The sequence below is a fragment of the Phyllostomus hastatus genome, unplaced genomic scaffold (assembly GCF_019186645.2).
Source record: "Phyllostomus hastatus isolate PE091 unplaced genomic scaffold, TTU_PhHast_1.1 phas_scaffold_21, whole genome shotgun sequence".
Taxonomy (NCBI): domain Eukaryota; kingdom Metazoa; phylum Chordata; class Mammalia; order Chiroptera; family Phyllostomidae; genus Phyllostomus; species Phyllostomus hastatus.
In genome coordinates, this window is record NW_025334017.1 from 46,884,037 (window position 1) to 46,901,923 (window position 17,887).

The window sequence follows — 17,887 nt, forward strand, 5'->3', positions numbered from 1 at the left end:
GCCGTGGGGGGGGGGGCATGGTGAGGAGGGGTGAGGAGCTGTGGGGGTGGTGGACGGGCAGCACCAGGCCGTGAGCCCAGGAGGGAGACGATCTCTGGACGTGGGCCCCTTGCTCCCTCCCTCAGTGCCCGTGGGACCTCGAGCTGGTCATTTGAACTCTAAGCTGTCGTTTGTATCTACAAAATAGAGAGAAGATACCGACAGTCTAGCCCATGGAATGTTAGGGGAGTGAAGTCAGATAGAACGTGGGCAACACTCAGTGTGCAGCTCAGCACCCTCGGAGCTCAGCAAATGCTGGTTAAAAAGATCATTTTATGTTGCTTTGTATGTGAACCATGGTGCTGTCATTTAGTAATTGTGTGTGATGGGCAAGGTACTTCACCTCTGTCTCCTTCTAAAGTGAGAATAATAGTAACAGCATCTTTGTCAGGAAGTTGTGAAGATTAAATGACCTAAGGTCTACACTGCTTAAGCTAGTGGTGAATTCATTGTTAGCTCTTGATAAACATTAGCTATCAATTCTTCTCCTCATTACCACCACTATCACCACCATCATCATCACCATCATCATCATCACCATCCTCACCACCATCACCACCATCATCACCATCACCATCATCACTACCACTATCATCATCATCATCACCATCATCATCACCACCACCATCATCATCATCACCACCATCACCATCACCACCACCATCATCATCACCATCTCATCACCACCACCACCAGCACCACCATCATCATCGTCATTATTGTGGGTATAAAAACATCCATGACATGCAACCTGCCAGAAACATTTTTTACAGACTAACTCTAAAAGTAACATTCAAAAGTTCCAATCTCTCTTAACTCTCACCTGTTTTGGCTCTGCACTCACTGCGTTAAAAATGTGTTTCAGTCAAATGCTACTTAAGAAAAACAACACTTCAGTTCCTCTGAAAGGATGCATTATGCAGGGGATTAAGGCTTTGGCAGAGAGTCGGTCCTGGCTCTGGCCCCAGGCCTGTCAGCTCTCATCTCTGCCTCCTTGAGGAGGCCACGGCTCCCTCCTCACTCTCAGCTTGTTCATCCGGTGGGTGAAGGCGGGAGGGAGGCCCACCTACGAGGGCCCTGCCCGGGCCCGAGCCCCCGGTTCTCTCCCCGGAGCATCAGGCCGAGCATCCTTCCATCCACGCTGCCCGACATTGGCCGGCAGCTCAGCAGCGATGAGCCACCCGAGGACAGCACCCCGCCCCCGGCTTCCCCCGGCATGCTGGGAGAGGTCGGGGAGCTGGTGCCCACCAAGTGCCAAACGCCACCGTGCAGAGCAGGAACGTGGGCTCAGAGGGGAGAGTGTCTGTCCCGACACGTTTGCATGCCGTCACTGTAGCAGCTTTTACGTCTACGAGACCAGCATGCCGCCTTCAGGCTGCGCCACGGCCCCCGTGAAAAGAACCGATGTTGAATGCCACGCCGCTTCTCTGACATTTGGGACAATCGCCTTTAAAAGTAAATGGTTTCCCTTCACACGCCAGCCTTCGGTCTGGGCACGGGGTGGTTCCACTCCTCGTCGCTCAACAGTGGGAACGCCAGCAGCTCAAGGACCCCTGCGGCGGTCCCTGCCCCCTTCTCCCCTGCAGCGGGCGGGCATCGGAGCCAGCTCAGCCGCCCGCAGCCCTCTCGCTGCCTGCTGGAAGAGAGGGCCGGCGCTCTCCGAATGAGACCCCATTTCACGCCCCGCGCTGTGAACAGCCTGGGCTGATGCAGAAAAACATGTACTATGTCTACGTTATTGCATGTAGCCAGGAAGACTGCTCCACCGGGTAGGGTCACTGACGGAGTGTGCAGACAGGAAACCTGAGGCCGCTGCCTGTCACCATTCCCGCCAACTCAAACTGCAGCAGCTACGGGGACCGCTCGGGGCTCCTCGTATCCCACATGCCTCTGTGTCCGGACCAGTCCTTATGTTCGGTGATGTTCCTTCCGTCCTCTTTGCGAGGCAGAGCAGGTGAGAGGCTGGAGGTTCGGAGAAGCCCAATAAACTTTCCGAATCCTGTCACTGGTAAGCAGATTTCACTCAGCTAGTGAGGGGCAGAGCCGGGCTGGAGAACTGATTGGCCTCCAAGGCCCAGGCTGTCCCCTCCGCCCTGGGTGGCCCCCAGCCCCAGTCTGACCTCTCTGAGAGTCACCGGCCAGTAGGTCTCTGCTCTCCAGCACAGTGTCGGGCCCTGGCAGCCAGGGCCCGTACCTGACCGTGTCTGCACCTCCTGGCTTGGAAGAGGACTGTTAAGGGGATGCTTGGTGAGAATCTTTCAGGATTGAGGCAGCTACGGGTGAAGAGAGACATCTGGTCTTGGAGAGGGCATGCGGGTCACAGCTCCGGGTCACCTTCCAGGCATGATGGGATTCCAGGGCCCCTTCTGGCAGCTCTGAGCAGCAGAGGACGGGTTAGCCCTGCCTCCCAGAACCGTCCAGAACGTGCTCAGAGCCAGGGACTCCTGCTCATACAGTGTCTCTGATCCTCACCATCCCCTCCCCCGGCTGGTGGGTATGCGGGTGAGCAGGGAACCACATGCTTTCTGTGGGGGATAAAATAACCAGCACTTCCTGCCCGGGAGAGGTTTGCACACCTGACTCCGCGGAAACCCACGTTCCCAGGGCCCTTGCTCTGATGACCACCTTGCCCCCCCCCCTCCTCCTCCACCTGAACCACAGCCCTGACAGCAGTCCCTGTCTCCAGACCTCGGCCCGCACTCCGGAGGCCTGGAGTGCGGCTCTGTGACCGACCGAGGCATCAACCTCCCCAGGCCCCACCACCAGCGAGAGCTGCTGCGAATCCACGAGACAGGTCCTGGGGAGGCCGGCCTGCCGCATGCGGAGTCACGACTGCAGGCGAGCACGCGCAGCCGGCCGTGACCAGGGCACACCCAGGGCCTCGGGCTGCGGAAGAGCGTGAGCAACGGTCCCAAGGGCTTCGCCACCGGCAGCGTCTCGGTGCACAGATCCGTGTTCAGGCCCGCACATCTCGCAGAGCTTTGTCGGACACGGGAAGCCCAACAGAGGACAGGACCCCGTGCGCCCATCTGCTGCCCACAGGGGCGCGTGGGGCGGGCGAAGAGGGCAGAGGCTGGCTCGGGCCGGAAGTCGCGGAGCAAGGCAGGCCTGTGAGTCCTCAGACTGGACCCTTCACTTCTCCGGGACTCGTCTTCTCGACCAAGGGTGGCGCTGCCCCCGAGGCCATCACCGGAGGTGGGATTAGACAGAAGGAGGGCCCTGGGAGCTGTCCTTGGTGCTGACGCCCAGGTCCCAGGGCCCGCGTAACCGGGTCCTGAAGAGTGGGGACCCCAGGACGCACTGGCAGGGGCTCCCCTGGGCTCCGCCTCCTACAGGTTTGGTGACACGGGCACTCTCACCCTGCCGAGCCTCGGTTTCCCCCTCTGTGAAGTGGGTCAGTGTCTCTACCTCCCTAGACGTTGTTGAACACAGCAGCAGACCACGTCACAATGCGGGCAGCCAGGCCTGTGGCTGTAACTGCCCCGGGGCTCCCCGTGTGGGGTGGACCTCAAGCCCCAAGGACACCTCAAGGTCGCCACGGAGTCTCAAGTAGAGAAGTTGGGACTCTGCTATTCTAAGGCAGCACGGATTCACCTTGTTCTGTTGCTGGATGGAAGCTTCCTTTGCTTTCTCCGTGTGTGCGAAGGAACACACCCTCTCTCGAATCGAATTATGGAAGAACAAAGGCAACGCCATTGTCCCCAGGCAACGGCACTTGGAGCCGGGTCGGGCTGGCGGAGAAGGGGACTCCCGCTCACCGAGAAAACCCCTGAGCCGGGTGATTCATCGGCGTTTGTTTCTCTGAGTCACGGCCGTTCCTCCGCAGAGGCTACGCCCAGCAGCCGGCGAACTGAGAGCGAAGGTCACGCTGAGACTGGCCGGAGTGACCGGGGGCAGAACTCCCCCCGGCGAGAAGCTTGGCCCCGGCGGGGACCCCAGAAAGGGAGGGCAGCCCCCAGGAGAGAGCGCAGACACTGCTGCACTTGGCTGGCGTCTCTCCGCCGACGCGGCCCCGGGCCGAAGCTCCCGTGCCGTCCCGTCCCCACTGAGGCGGGCACTGTGGCTCCCGGAGCGGCAGTCCTCGGCACGTGGGAACCCGAGGGGGCTCCCCCACGCCCATGGGTGACGACCGCCAGGCGTCTTCACCTGCTAGCCAGTGCCTGGGAGACCTGGACGTGTTCCATAACAATGCCCCGCCGCTCCGGTGTTTTTGCTTGCTGGCCTGCCTGCCTTTTAATAGTGCACGTGATAGCCCCCACCCCGGTCCCCGGGGCTGAGCCTGGGGTGACGCGAGCGAGGCACTGGCCTTGGGCGGAGAGGCTAAGGGGCTCGGGACAGCTCAGCACCCCAGATACAGGATATGCCAAGGCTGTGTTTTTAAATGTCAGACTTAATGCAAAATAACTCAAGAGGAAGGAAATATCAACATATGACTCAACAGGCTCCCGTGGGGCTGGGCTAGGGGGGTAGGGGGTGCGAGAGGCAAGTCGCCCAAGCGTAGGGTTGGGCCCTGCCTTTAACTTTTCATCTTCTGTTTCTCGTATATCCACTGCATTCATTTAAACTTTTAAAACTATGGCACCGAGTCTTCTCTCTCTTGGCTCCTGAGGTGTTGGCTTCCTCCCACACTTCCGCCCAGGTCCTCACCCCACACCTGGCCGTGCACGCAGCCGTGACCCCCGGGCTCAGGGGGCAGCACCCGGGGGCTGGCTGAGATCTGCAATGTTGCCAGTGGGGTCACCGCTCTTATGGCCCCTCGTGTGCCCCGAGGAAGCGGAGGGCGCAGAGGTGAGGCCTGTCCCGGGTCAGGGAGGGGACCCCAGCCCTGCAGGGCTGACTCCTGAGCTCCTTCTCCGACCGACAAACCTGTGTTGCATCTCCCGCCACACGAGGCCCACCGAGTCCCAGGCAGGCAGGCTGCAGGAGGAGCCACGGGGGCACTCTGGGACGTGGGGGTGGCGGCGTGCGGAGCTCCCAGCAGCAGAGGCCGCAGGGGACCGGGGGGCGCCCCGGGGAGCCCCAGTGCTGGGGGAGGGGTGGGAGGGCGGGAGGTTGGCCCCCACTCCTCCCGGCCCCCACGCCAGCACTCACAGAGCTAACGGGAGCGCCAATGTCCTCAGACACTCACTCTGGCGGCCGCAGCTTCCCACACTGGCTCTGTGACACCACAGAGCGTCCTGTGGCTCTGGACAGGTGCCTGGTCATTCACGGGGCAGGTAGTGACACTCCCCACATGGTGTGGCTCCTCCCTAGCGGCAACTGCCACTTCCTCTTGGCCATGCCATCCTCCAGCTCTCACCCGGCTCTAAGGGGCTTGCTTTCTCATCAGTGAGAGCAGGCGCTGAGGCCCAGGGAGGGCAAGGTTGTGCCTAAAGCCACACAGCTCCGGAAGCTCCTGGCTTAACCGGTGAGTGAGGACCACACATTCCGGTCCCGTAGCTCATCACACACTTGCACCCTCCGGGGTGCCTGTCAGCGAGCAACCCGACACAGGCCGCAATGGCTCCGCTGCCGAAGGTCACCGAGACTGTCGGTGCCAAGGTGAGAGACCCTGAACGTGGGCTCTGATCTGAACACCATCATTCCTCTACACCGGACACCCGTCCTCCTCACACCTAGATCAACCAGCGGGACGAGCAGAGCGGACGCGCGGCCCTCAAGAAGGCCCACTGACCTGTGCCCCCGCTGTTCCTGGGGGCCCCGGGGGGCCTTGCGGCCCAGCGTCTCCCTGTGGCGGGGGAAAAGGAGAGAGAGAACAAGGATGAGTGTCCGGAGCCCGTTCGTGGAGTCACCAGCAGGCGTCGCCCTGACATGCCTGCTCGCCGACCTCCCACTGGGATCCCCCCCGCCCCGCCCCGCCCCAGCCCACCCCAGGGTGCCTGAGCAGAGGGTGTCGGCGGCGATGCACCACCCACAGGCACAGTTGGCAGGACAGCCAGTCACCAGACGGCCCGAGGACCCCTGCCTCCTCCCGGAGGACGATGAAAACTCCGTCTCCCTCTGCTCCTCACCTTTTTCCCTTCTGTGCCGTCTCTCCCTGGCCGTCCCGGGAGACCTTTGTCCCCTTTAAAGCCCGGCAGGCCCGGCAGGCCCGGGGGGCCCGGGGGGCAGTCACGGCACATGTCCTGCGGGGGAGGCGACAATGCACCCAGTTACTGGTGAAGCGGGAGGCGGCCGCAGCCCCGCCCCCTGCAGACCGAGCCGGCCAGCCAGTGACCCTCCCCACACCCCCGCTGCGGCCTGACCGCACTCCTCTCTGCCCTAACCTCCACTGAGACGGCAGCACCGATACGTGTGAGTTGCTGCCTCGTGTTTCCCTACTTCCGTCCAGCCAGACCGCCGGGAGGCCGGCCCAGGACAATGACGACAGAGTGACCCTTGGACAGATACCTGCGGGCACCTGAAAACCTGGGGGCACAGATTTAATGTGAATCTGTAGTATTCGGAGTCGCAGGCTCTGCCCCCGAGGCTTCGGACAGAACAGCGTCGGAAGCTGAGGCCTCGCCCACGGGTGTGCTGGCGTGGTTTCCAGAGAAGCGGAGGAAGGGAGGCAAGGCGGGCCCGCGGCCCGCCCGGACCATGCCCGGCACCTTCCCGGTCCAGGCGGGCACTGGGTGACGGTGCCCGGGCTGAGCTTGGCGCGGCGGCGCCGGGGCAATGCAGTGCTGCCCCTCCGGTGAACGTCACCCCGTCTCAGCCCCGGAACACGTTTTCCAGCTCGTCTGCGTTGTCGAGCACGTGCCGAGCAATGCCCACTGGCTGGCCGGCCCCTCTGCAGCCCGCGGCCCATCTCAGGGTTGCCCTCTCTCCACCCTCCCCGCCCCTCCCCGCTCCTCTCCTGGGATGGGGGTGAAGGGAGAAAACACAAGGAGGGCGCCGGGAAGAGCGTCGGACAGCTCCCAGTCCAGGCAGCCAGGTGACCGACTCCCGCGTGTGCTCGGTGACTCCCTCCATGCCTCGTGCAAAGCGGCCACTCGGGGAGCCAGGGGGCCCTTCTGCTGGGGGACCCTGGGGAGGACGGGTCTTGAGGAGTTCATGGTCACACGGTGTCGGCTGACACAAAGCCGGTGCGTGAACCCCTGCACGCTCCAAAGGGGTGCGGGGCTGCCTTTGATCCTGTTTGGTGAGGAGATGTTCCCGGGGGCCGGGCCTGTACGCGGGTCTCTGACTCAGGGTGGGCGGGCTCTCCCCCAGGAGAGCTGCCCTGAAGGGCCCGCCTTCTCTCTGCCTGCGTCACCTGTGCTCCGTCTCTGAAGGTTCCTTGGGAGTCTCCCGCTCCGAGAAGCCCTCCTGGTGGCTTCGGACCGCGGGCCCTTGTCTTGCTGTGGAAGTGGTCTGTGTGTAGCTCCGCCCCCGACATCAAGCCCAAGGGAGTGACGGCCTCTCCGAAGACGGGGATGGAGCTGCTTTATCTCTGTGTGCCTGGTGCACAGCCTTCCACGGAGTGTCAGCTCCGCACTGGGACCCGCCGCCTGACCTTTGCCGTCCTGTGCCGTGTTCCTTTAGTGGCTGGTTCGGGAAGCGGATTGAACTTGGGGGAGGGGCAGGTGCCCACTGTCGGGGCGTGTGAAGCAGTGGTGAGGGGCGCAAGCTGGAGGGCGCCGTTTGCAGCTGGTGAGTTCTGGTGGGGAGAGTAGCGGGGCCGGGAGGAACCTGCCTATTCCTAGGCCTCCCCCCGAGTGCTTCCAGGTGAGACACGTCCCTGAAACACTACAGTGGACACGGGGTGGGGGGGGACTGGAGCCAGCCTGGCGGCAGCAGGAACCCCAGCCCCTGGGATGTTGCTGGCCTCAGAGGGCGCAGTGGCGAGTAGGAGCCAGCGGTGCAGCGGCATCCAGGGTGCCCGGGTGACACAGAACCTCACGTATCTTCCCCCCATCCTTCCGGGTCCCGGCCGGGCTCTCACCCCAGGGCCATCCTGGCCACAGACGCTGTCCCCTGAAGACCAGAGCTGTCAGTAGCCCCTGAGTGGCCAGGGAGGGTCCCAGAGGCCAGCGAGCATGGGCGAGGCTGGCTTCCACGCGGCACCCCACCCCCACCCCCACCCTGAGGGTCACATTGGCTCCTGAGCTGCTGGGCTCCCAAGGTCTGGAGACCAGACAGGATTCTGCTTCCCACCAGACCGTACGGACACCTCGGCCCGCCTCTCTGGGACCCAGCCCCCCTGTCAGTGATGTGACTCGGGGACCTCGAAGTCCGGTGAGACGTGAACAAGAGGATGAACAGGAAACTCCAGACGCCAGGCCTGGCACACAGTGAGACCGAGGTGACCTTCAGCCACTGCACGTCATCATTCCCCTCCCTGAACCCCTCGCCTCGCCCCACTCACGGGTCAGAGGGGACGACCACTGCGGCCCTTGCCGGGTGGACAAAAGCAATGGGCTCTGCCCAAGAATAGAAATAAAGCCCAGGGCACCTCATCTGACTTCTCGCTCGACACCAGAACCCCCGGGGCCCAGGGCCGTGGGGCCCGTATTTCGGACCTCCAGGTGACGGGCTGCAGACGCACTACCTGCCTGTGCTCGCCAGGTGGCTGTCGGGAAGTTCTGGCTCAGGCAAAGGTGAAGTCGGAGAGCCGAGGGGGCTGGGGGCACGGGTTTGGGGTTGGACACCCCGTCTGGGTCCCGGCCATGCCGCTGTCTAGCTCTGACACCTTGAACAGGTGACTTGCTCCCCTGTGCTCGATGTCCCGCTCCGAGAAGTGCAGGGAGTTACAGCCCCGCCCACGGGGCTGCCGGGAAGGGTCGGAGGGAGTCACCTTCATCCACACCCAGAGGTCGGCCCCCCGGGCAGGCACAGACCCAACCGTGCACGCTCACGCGGCAGGGCCTCTCGGGAGGCCGACTTCCTCCCTGGGCACGTTTCCAACCAGCAGAATGAGGCCGCTACGGGACCCGATTCTTGAGCAGAAGTTGATGCTCCGTAATAAAATCGGCCTCCCCAGCACCGCGGACCCTGCCACCCGCCCCCTGGGCCAGACCAACGGGCCTTCACCCGCAGCAGGCGACCACGAGGCAGGGGGCGAGGACCGTGAACTCCGCAGCCCCATGCAGACCCCACAGACCCAGCTCTTGTCTGCTGGGCTTCTGGACATGGCGCAGCTGCACCAGACTGGGGCGTCCCGGGGGCCAGCCCGCAGCCCGCACACAGGTGGGCACCCACCTTCCCGGCGGGGCGCCTCGCCGCTCCGAAGAACGCAGCTGCACCCTTCAGCAGTTCGGGACTACGGATCTCACCAAACACCCATCCAGTGCCGTAGCCACGGAGCATGACGCGAGGGCCTCTCCGTGCCCGCTGCGGTTACCATCGGCAGAAAGACGGGGCGTCTGCAGGTTGAAGTCGGGGCCGGGGCAGACCCTGAGCCCCGCCCCCCCCAGGGCGATGGCACCGTGAAACACGGCGCAGGCTCCTGAGAGCCAGCACAAACACGGGACTGAATCGGTGGATAGCGATTCCTCGTCGTGCCCTTGGCTGCGGAAAGAGCGCTCCCTCTCGTGAGTAAAATCAGGAAGGACTGTGTTCACTGCTACTTAATGTTTGATAAAATGTGTGCTTGTCCTTCAAGGCGTCCCCACGTGTGTGTGCAGAGGGGTGACACGCCCCAGACTTCGGAGGTGTGTCCCTTCTGGTCCCCTCCCTCGCTCTCGGGCGTTTGCCGGCACTGCCCAAGGGTTGTTGCAGCACAGGGCAGAAGGAAGGGGCTCATCACCCCAAATCCAGGGCCTGGCTTCCCCCGAGGTTCCGACAAAGGCTTCCAGCGGAGGCCGAGGAGCGTCCCCCGCACTCACCGCAGCAAGATTGTCCTCTGAGACGGGAAATCCAGGCCCGTCCCTGGGGGCTCCAGCCGCCCCCAGCTCTCTCCCGCTTAGGACCTGGGGCGCGGGGGCATCCAGCGTCCGCTGGCCTGTGTCAGCGGCCCCACTCCCCGGGTCTCGGCCCCTCACAGAGAGAACGTGCATGCAGGTGCCGAGTCTCCACCCAGACCTGGGCTCGCTCCCCTCCCCACCCGGCCCCAGAGCCCGGCAGCTGCCCCCACCGCCCGCACCTGAGCTGCAGCCGGGAGGCGGCGGTCCTGGTTAAAGGCCAGTCTCTGGGCTCAGTGAGGAAGGGACTCGACGCCCAGGGAGTCACCGACCCTCACGGGTTCCTAACATGCCAACGAGCTCACCAGCCGCACCAGCCTCACGGACTCACAGGCAGACGAGTCAGAGACACGGGAGGCGGCGAGCACGGCCCCGCCCACGAGCCCCTGCTGTGAGGGCGGGACGCCCTCCGCCTGCGCCGTCCCTACGGTAGCCAGCGGCCAGCCAGGCGGGGCTGTGGCGTACTTGGACTGTGGCCAGTACGACCCCGGGCCTGCAGTTTTATTGCAGTTCTATCTAAATTAAACTGACGCGAACCAGTCACGGCCAGGGTGGACGGCGGGCTGAGCGCGTCGCCAGGCACAGGGAGTCCTCAGCACGTGCTGCCACCGTTACAGCTGTAACGGCTGTTCAGACCATGACAGCCACCCGACCGAGACCGCCCACCCCCCCGCCCCCACCACTGCCACAGCGCACGCACATCCCTTCGCGCTCCTACCTTCACCAGGAGATTGATGTCCTCCGGGGACAGCGCCGACGGCGGGCCCTGCCGAGGGAAACGCGAGTGAACATGGACACGCGTGCACACGCCTCACGCCGCCTCAGACGATGGGGCCTGCAGGCTGTGCCTCGTAACACACCTGTGCTCACGCCTGTGCCACGCACACAGCCCAGGCTACGCCCCAAACCCGGGAGCCACAGGCAGAAGGCTGTCCCGAGGCAGGGACGGCGCAGGCCAGGCCCCGCCGAGTCTGGCTGGCATGAGCCTTTCTGGTCCCCAGGGTCCTCCTGCTGGCTTCCCTTCTCCTGGTGGTCCCCCCTAACCCCGGCCCGCTAGCACTGTGTGGGTCATGCAGGTACCGGGGAAGGCGAGGGGTAGACTCTCACGGTTCCCCAGGTGAGGAGAAGCAGATGCTATCAGTCATTCACAGGCTAGTATGAATTTAGAGCAATCTCTTCAGCTCTCCCTGGTGACATGCCACATCTCCCCAAGGGGCCGGCCACACGTGGAGGATGGACAGGGAACAAACGGGGACGTGTGGGGGGTGCGTCCTGCCTGGCCCTCCGGCCCTCTGTGCCCATCCGCCAGGTGCCTGAACCCCACCTGGACATGCCAGGGGGCTCCAGGGCCAGGGGCCGACTGCTGTGGGGGAAAGAGCACTGCCCCTGTCCCCACCCCAGACCTGCCTGTGGAGGGGCCGAGGCTGGACCCCAGGTAGACCCACAGCTTTGACTGGCTTGTCACCTGCCGCGTCCTGCAGGTGTCTCCTGAGGGCACCCTGGCACCCAGCACCCCGGCACCCGGCACCAGCAGAGGCTCTGCCTCCCGGGAACCCACCCGAGGTGGGCGTCCTGGTACAAGAATTCCGAACAGCACCCCAGGCCCCTCTCTCCACCCCCCACCCTGCCCCCCGGGATGAGCACAGCTCCGTGGACATGAACTCAGCCCGGCCAAGCCCTGCCCGTCCAAAGACAGGTCCGGCCCTGCCAGCTGCCGAGGGGCCACCTCGAAGCCCCCACCCCCATCCCTCACGAGTGTCTTGTTCACCTGCCCCGGGCCACGCGGGGCATCTATGCTGGCACTGTGACCCCCGGGGGGCCTTGGGCCGTGCGTGGGTTCGGCCTGTGAGAGACTGGAGGCCCAGCCGCTCAGCTCAGCCACGCCGACGCCCCACACTCCTCAGCCACCCCCCGAGGAGACCCTGGGCCCCGGGGCGGGGCTGAGCTTCCTGGTGGGCCGCACCCCCCGTGCTCCCTGTCATCGCACAGGCCCCTCGACGACACAGGGCTGCCGGGAGAACGCAGTCCCCACGGTCCAGGGGAGAGGACACTCAGAGGCCCACTCCTGGCACCCCCACACACACACGCAGCCCCGCCCCCACTGCTGTGCCGATTGTCGTCTCTGTTCGCTGGCACGAACCATGAGCGTTACGGCCTTTCTGAGCTCGGGGGTCCTTCCGGCAACTCGCTGGCCTGAGGCTGGTCTGGGGACCCCTGAAAGGGGACTCAACTGACTGGGGAGATCAGAGACCCCTGAGAGTGTGTTTGGTGAGCTGAAAGGTAGTTAGAACAACTCGTTCCCCGCCCCCTCTCTCTCTCGTGCTCTCTCTCTCTCTCTCTCTCACCGTGTGGCACCGTCCTGGCTGTCTGCGTCGTCAGCTGGACTCTGTGGCTCCGCCCCCTTGCACAGAGGGGTCCGGCCGGGTCTAGGGCTGGCGGGGGTCAGCCGAGCCCCTCTGGCCCGAACCTGACGCTCCCGCCCACTTCCTCTGGGCCTGGCCCGTGGGTGGCGGGACGCACCCCACGGAGGAGGAGTGGGGAGGGAATTATACCCCTCGCGCCCAGCAGACCTTTCTCTCAGCCCACTGGGGGGTGCTCCGTGAAAGGTTCCGGGCCCTTCTGGACAGACCCGTGCCTCCCCGGGCCCTGCTGTGCCCAGCAGCCTGGACTGGGGAGGGGCAGCTGCTCCAGACGCCGGGGCCGCTGGGCCCCAGGTGCCCGTCTGAGACGCCGCAGCCAGGCTTGGGAAGGGGGCCCGGGGCCTCCGGAGCCATGTCCTGGGGTGGGTGGGTGCAGGGACTTCTGCTGCCCGGGGGGTGCACACTGGCTGCTGAAACCAGAGTTTCCAGGCTCAGTCCCGAGGCCTGGGACTCCCCAATTGTGGCCACCCGTCCCGTCCTTCTTTGATAACGCCCTCCCGTGGGCTCGCCCGCCCCGTCTCTGCACGGCCGCCGCCCACTCCCCACGCCTGCTGGCTCGCAGCACTGCCCCCTCTCTGCAGCGCCCGCCCATGGCCGGTTGGGACCCCTCTGGCCCTGGCCCCCAGGTCAGGGGGGCCCAGAGAGTGATAGTGCTCCACCTCGGGGAAGGCACGGGAACCCCGGGCCGGAGCGTGGCTGCCCCTCTGAGGACCACACTCAGGACTGACCGCTCCTGCTCAGGCTGCCACAGCCTCTCCTGCCCAAGCTCCATCCCCATGAAGGGGGGCACCTGGGCAGCGTGCAGGTGACTGAAGCTCAGGCAGTGGGCCCGTGAGGAAGCCGCGCACCTGCCACTCCCGTCTGCTCCCGCAGACCCACGTCCCACCCCCGTCTGGCCTGCCCTGCGCCGGAGGCCGCACCCCGGGACCCTCTCACAGGCCCACCCACGGGCCTCCCTCTGAGGGGCGCCATCAGGAAGCTGGGTGGGGACACGCTGCTCCCTCCTGCCTGGGCCACGCCCCCCGTGTCTGGCCTTGGCTTTGAACCCACGACCACAGCCCCTCTCAGCCCCTCCCCCACCACCGTCCCTCCCGCGTGGCTCTGAAAATGGGAGCAACGGGGGCACCAGGTCCCCACGGGGCTGTATCTCTGGGCATCACGGCTTGAGAAAAAGTCCCTTCTCCAAAGTCTCCCGAACCGTCATCAGAGTCGCCTTTCATCTCGCTGGAGCCCCGACCGACCGACCGACTGACTGACCGCCAACATGCACGCAGAACAGTGGGAGGACTTACTGGTTTTCCGGGGGGGCCCCTCTCCCCTGGGCTTCCGGGAACGCCCTGAGGGAGGAAGAAAGAAAACATTAGCCCGTCCGCTCCGCTCTGCCCAGCCCGCACCCTCCCCCACCGCTGCACCTGCCGAGGGAACCCGGTGGGAGAGAACCCCCCCAGCCGTGGAGTCTGGCCCCAGCGCACACTCCTGGTCCCCCCCGCCCCACCCCCACAGCCGGCCACAGGAGGCTGCCCAGGCAATGTTCAAGTGCAGGAAATGGTGAGGACGGAGAGCTACCCCTCCTCTAACTCCCGCCCAAGACGCAAAGCTGAAACCAGCGCACACACAGTGTGCACACGCGTGTGCTCACGAGCATGCACACACACGCCCGTCCTAAACCTCTGACCCCCTTTCCCAGATGCGGGCGGCAGGCCCAGCTTCGAGGAGGAGCAGGTGGGCCCTTCTGCGGGGCCGGCCGAGCGAGCACACAGGTGGAGGGGCGAGGAGAGAGCCCGAGAGTGTGGGGGCAGGGACTGGAAGGGCGTCTCTCTCCTGCGGGGGAGCCCAAGGGGAGGAGCCGGTGCGGGGGGCGGGGGGTTGCTGCCCCTGCACGGGGAGCGCTGAGACGACAGAGATGGGGAGGCGAGGGTCCAAGTGATCGCCAGGACCGCCGTGGAGCCCGGCATGGCTGCCCGGTAGGGACCCGTCACACCGCCCATCCGGCCGGGCAGCGGGCAGGTGCCGCGTCACCGGCGTGGGCCCGGCACGCTGCCGGGCCTCGGGGACCCGCAGATGCGCCAGACACAGGGTCCCCGGCTCCTTGCCGCTCAGGTCTGCCTGAGCGGAGGCCAGACCGTGGAGTAAGAGCGGAGAGGATGTGTCCCCTGGACATCGGACAAGTCCGTGAACTCCCCGAAGGGAGAAAGCGCCCCCGGGCGGGTCAGGGACAAGTCCAGGGAGGAGGTGGACCCGGTCTGAACAGAACAGGCCGCCTCGACATGGAACAGAATCGGCCAGAAATAGGAGGGGCCGTGTGGGGCCCCGGGAGGTTCTGAAAGTGCAACACAGCAGCGAAAGACATCAGACTGCACAGCACAGAATCATGGGCCACGATGCACAGAAGGGCAATGACTGAGGACGTCAAGGTGAAGGGCGGGGCCCAGTGCTGGAGACTAGCTCCTCCGGGCTCCCTGGAGACCTGGGGTTGGGGGAAGCTCCGGGGGGGGGTCTGTAGTCACCTGGCCCGAGCCCCTACCACCTCCCTGTACTTACGTCCTGGCCCGCTGGTCCCTGGGGGCCGGGGAATCCAGGTAAGCCTCGAGGTCCCTGCGGAGAAAGAGGAGGAGACGCCCGCTACGGCGGAGGCGGAAGACAGCCCCTCCTTCAACCCCAGCGGTCTCTCCCCGGGTCGGCGGCCCGCAGTCACGAGGAGTCCGATCCACCCTGCTCAGCGTGCGCTCATGTCCCTACACTCATGGGTGGACGTGGAAATGTGCCCAGAGAGCACGCCGGGAGCCTCGAGGGGAGGGATCAGTGACACAGGGACCCAGGCCTGGACTCCAGCCCCGGCTGGCCCTCCGTGTCCTGGACGGAGAACCGGTCCCAGGGGGAAGTTAACCTGGCGACGGCCCAGCACAGTGCCGGCACTTGGGTGACCGCTCTGCGCACCTGTCCTGACCTCCCCACGGGCTGAGGCTCCGACTGCGCCCACCCGAGACCCTGGAGAGAGCCCACCCTCTTTCTCGCAGGGCCGTGCGGTGGGGGGTGATAAGCCAGCATTCTGAAGGAGCACTTCTGGCAATTTGATGCATCCGTTAAACCACAGCCGTGCTGTGACGCAGAGACGCTCCAGGGGAAGCCAGACGCGGCGGCCGGGACGCAGCGTGACCCCCGCGGGCCCTGCTTGCCCGCAGGTCAGGGCTTCCTGGGGACAGTCCGCACCCCAGCCCCGGCCGCTCCCACGGAAAACTGCTCGGGTCAGAGCAGAGTCCCTCCCACTGGAACCCCACCCCTGACGGAAGCCATACCGTACCGGCGGTCCTTTGTCTCCAGGGGGTCCCGCGGGGCCCTGGGGAACGACAGAGAGTGTGAGTAGGCGGGTCAGCGGCGGCGAGGCGCTCACCGGAGCACGCCGCGGCGGTTGTTTCTGAGCCCGGTCCTTCACTGACGAAAGGAGGCGTGAGCTTCCTCCCACCTCCCGGCCAGGCTGTCGGGTGTCAGGGAAGGGCCACCTGTTCCCTTCCTGCGGGGACTCCGCCCGAGCGCGGGTGGGCCCAGAGGTCCTGGGAGTCGGCGCCCCCGGGAGCAAGCTGCCTCCAACCAAGGACCAGCAGGGGCGGCCCAGCTCCCGGTCCCGCTGCCCCTCCCACAGGGCGACTCTCTACTGCCCCCATGTCCCGGGGGCGCGAGGGGGATGAGCCCCCGTGGCCACGGCAGAAATGGCCCATTAGCCCCTCCCCCCCATTAGCCCCTCCCCCTCCTCAGTGCTGACTCTGGAGAGCACCCTCCTCGCCCTGGACCGAGGTCCGCGGGGACGTCCGTGCAGGACGCTGGCCTGGACGGAGCCCTCAGCCGGCACACTCACAGTTCCACGGCAGTGGGAGGAGGTGTGGCCCAGGCAGGACCACGCGGCACACGGCAGTGCTCCCGCGAAGGGGCAACCGCATCCCCGGGGGACCCGCGCCCCCTCTTCACCACCTGTGTACACCGGCCCCAAACCCCGCTCACAGGTGCCCAGGCCGTCAGGAGCCCAGGCTCGCGGCCACAGGCAGGAATTGTGCAACCACGGTGTGGGTTCGCCCACCACGGGAGCGCTCCACGGGGAACGTGGAGGAGAGACACCGCGCGGCCGGTGGACGGGCTCTTGGCTGGGAGCCGCCAGTTATGTTCCTGGTGGGGTCACTTAGGGCTGTGCCGCCTGGGGGTGGGGGGGGGGGTGGGGGGGGCAGTGACTGTGTCTGTCTCTGTTGCCGGGCTTTCTGAGCCCGTGAAGGGCTTGGTCCCGTGAATACTCAGGGAGCACAATGGGGGGGGGGGGCGGACCCCAGGTTACAGCTCCACAGGGTCCCTTAGGGTCAGTTCCTGTCCTAAGGGCTGACTCCCAGGACTCGGAGCCCTCGGGGCAGCAGACTGGCCCATGAAAAGCAGGACCCCCCACGTGGGAAAGTCTGAACTCCTGCCTTTGTTCCCTGCACACCGTCCCTTCCAGCTACCAAAGGACTGAAGAAACGGCCCCGGGCGAAAGAAAACTTCGATGCAACAAGGCAGAGGGTTGTGCTCATCGGGAATTCTGGCTGAGAGTTTCTGCTCAGACAGACGAAAAGGACACATTCCCGGGGGATTCCACATGCCCTCTCCCAGGTGGGAGAGTCCAGAGCCCGGGCCCTGCCGACCACTTCCAGTCAGTCCCCCTGGCGAGGGCGGGGGCAGACGGGAGGGAGGGGTCACTGCCAGTGGGGGGTGAGGTGTGCCTGGGCCCGGACAAGTCCAGGGAGACAGGAGCCCGAGACCACTCTGGGGTCTACGGAGACCACGGGGGGGGGAGAAAAGGGGATTGTTTTTTGTTTTACAATCGATACTGTGGCTATTCGTACGCTGGATTTCCTTTCAGAGTCCCGGAGGGATGGGCGAAGAGTGGCACTGTTTCCATTACTCTGGCCGTGGTCTGCGTGTCTTGAAAGCAAAGCCAGGCAGAGACAGGCCACACGCTCTGTGCGCCCTGCTGCACTGGGGCTGCGTGTACCAGGAGTCAGGCGGACAGTGCGTCTGGGCGAAGGTGGTGGGTGAGGACAGCAGCAGTGGGTGGTCTGGATGTGACGAGGCTTGGCAGTGGCATTCGCCAAGGATGGGGTGTTTGAACCTCTTCTAAATAGCAGTGAGACAGGGGCCACAGACCCCAAGTCCGTGTCTCCCCCAGAGCCATCTATTGAGACCGAATTCCTGGGGTGTTTGGAGGCGGGGGCTGTGGGGGGCGGGGGTGACGAGGTCCTGAGAGCAGGGCGCTCCCGATGGGGGTCGGTCAGGAGCCCCTCCCACTCCACGGTGTGAGGACACAGCAGAGGCCACCATCTGGGGACCAGGAAGAGGGCCCCGACACTGAACCTGCCGGCACATGACCTTGGCCTCCAGCCCCCGGGAAGTGTGAGAAACAAGCGCCTGCCCTTTGAGAGCACTCGGGCTGATGCTTTTGTTATAGCAGCCCGAACGGACGGAGGCAACCTGCCCGTCAAGGAAAAGTGGATGCAAGCAAAGGTGTGTGGATACGGTGCTGCGTCTCTGCAGAGGACAGACCCAACA

General features: G+C 65.0%; 1 protein-coding gene across 1 annotated transcript in view; it reads right to left on the reverse strand.

Annotated features, from left to right (window-relative positions):
- Positions 1–17,887, reverse strand: part of COL22A1 (collagen type XXII alpha 1 chain) — a 167,873-nt gene that overhangs the window by 33,481 nt on the left and 116,505 nt on the right. The window contains exons 40-45 of the mRNA XM_045861103.1: positions 15,624–15,659; positions 14,864–14,917; positions 13,615–13,659; positions 10,621–10,668; positions 6,051–6,164; positions 5,714–5,767 (exon numbers count right to left, since the gene is read on the reverse strand). Coding sequence (XP_045717059.1) covers positions 5,714–5,767; positions 6,051–6,164; positions 10,621–10,668; positions 13,615–13,659; positions 14,864–14,917; positions 15,624–15,659 — 351 coding nt within the window. The remainder of the gene's footprint in view (positions 1–5,713; positions 5,768–6,050; positions 6,165–10,620; positions 10,669–13,614; positions 13,660–14,863; positions 14,918–15,623; positions 15,660–17,887) is intronic.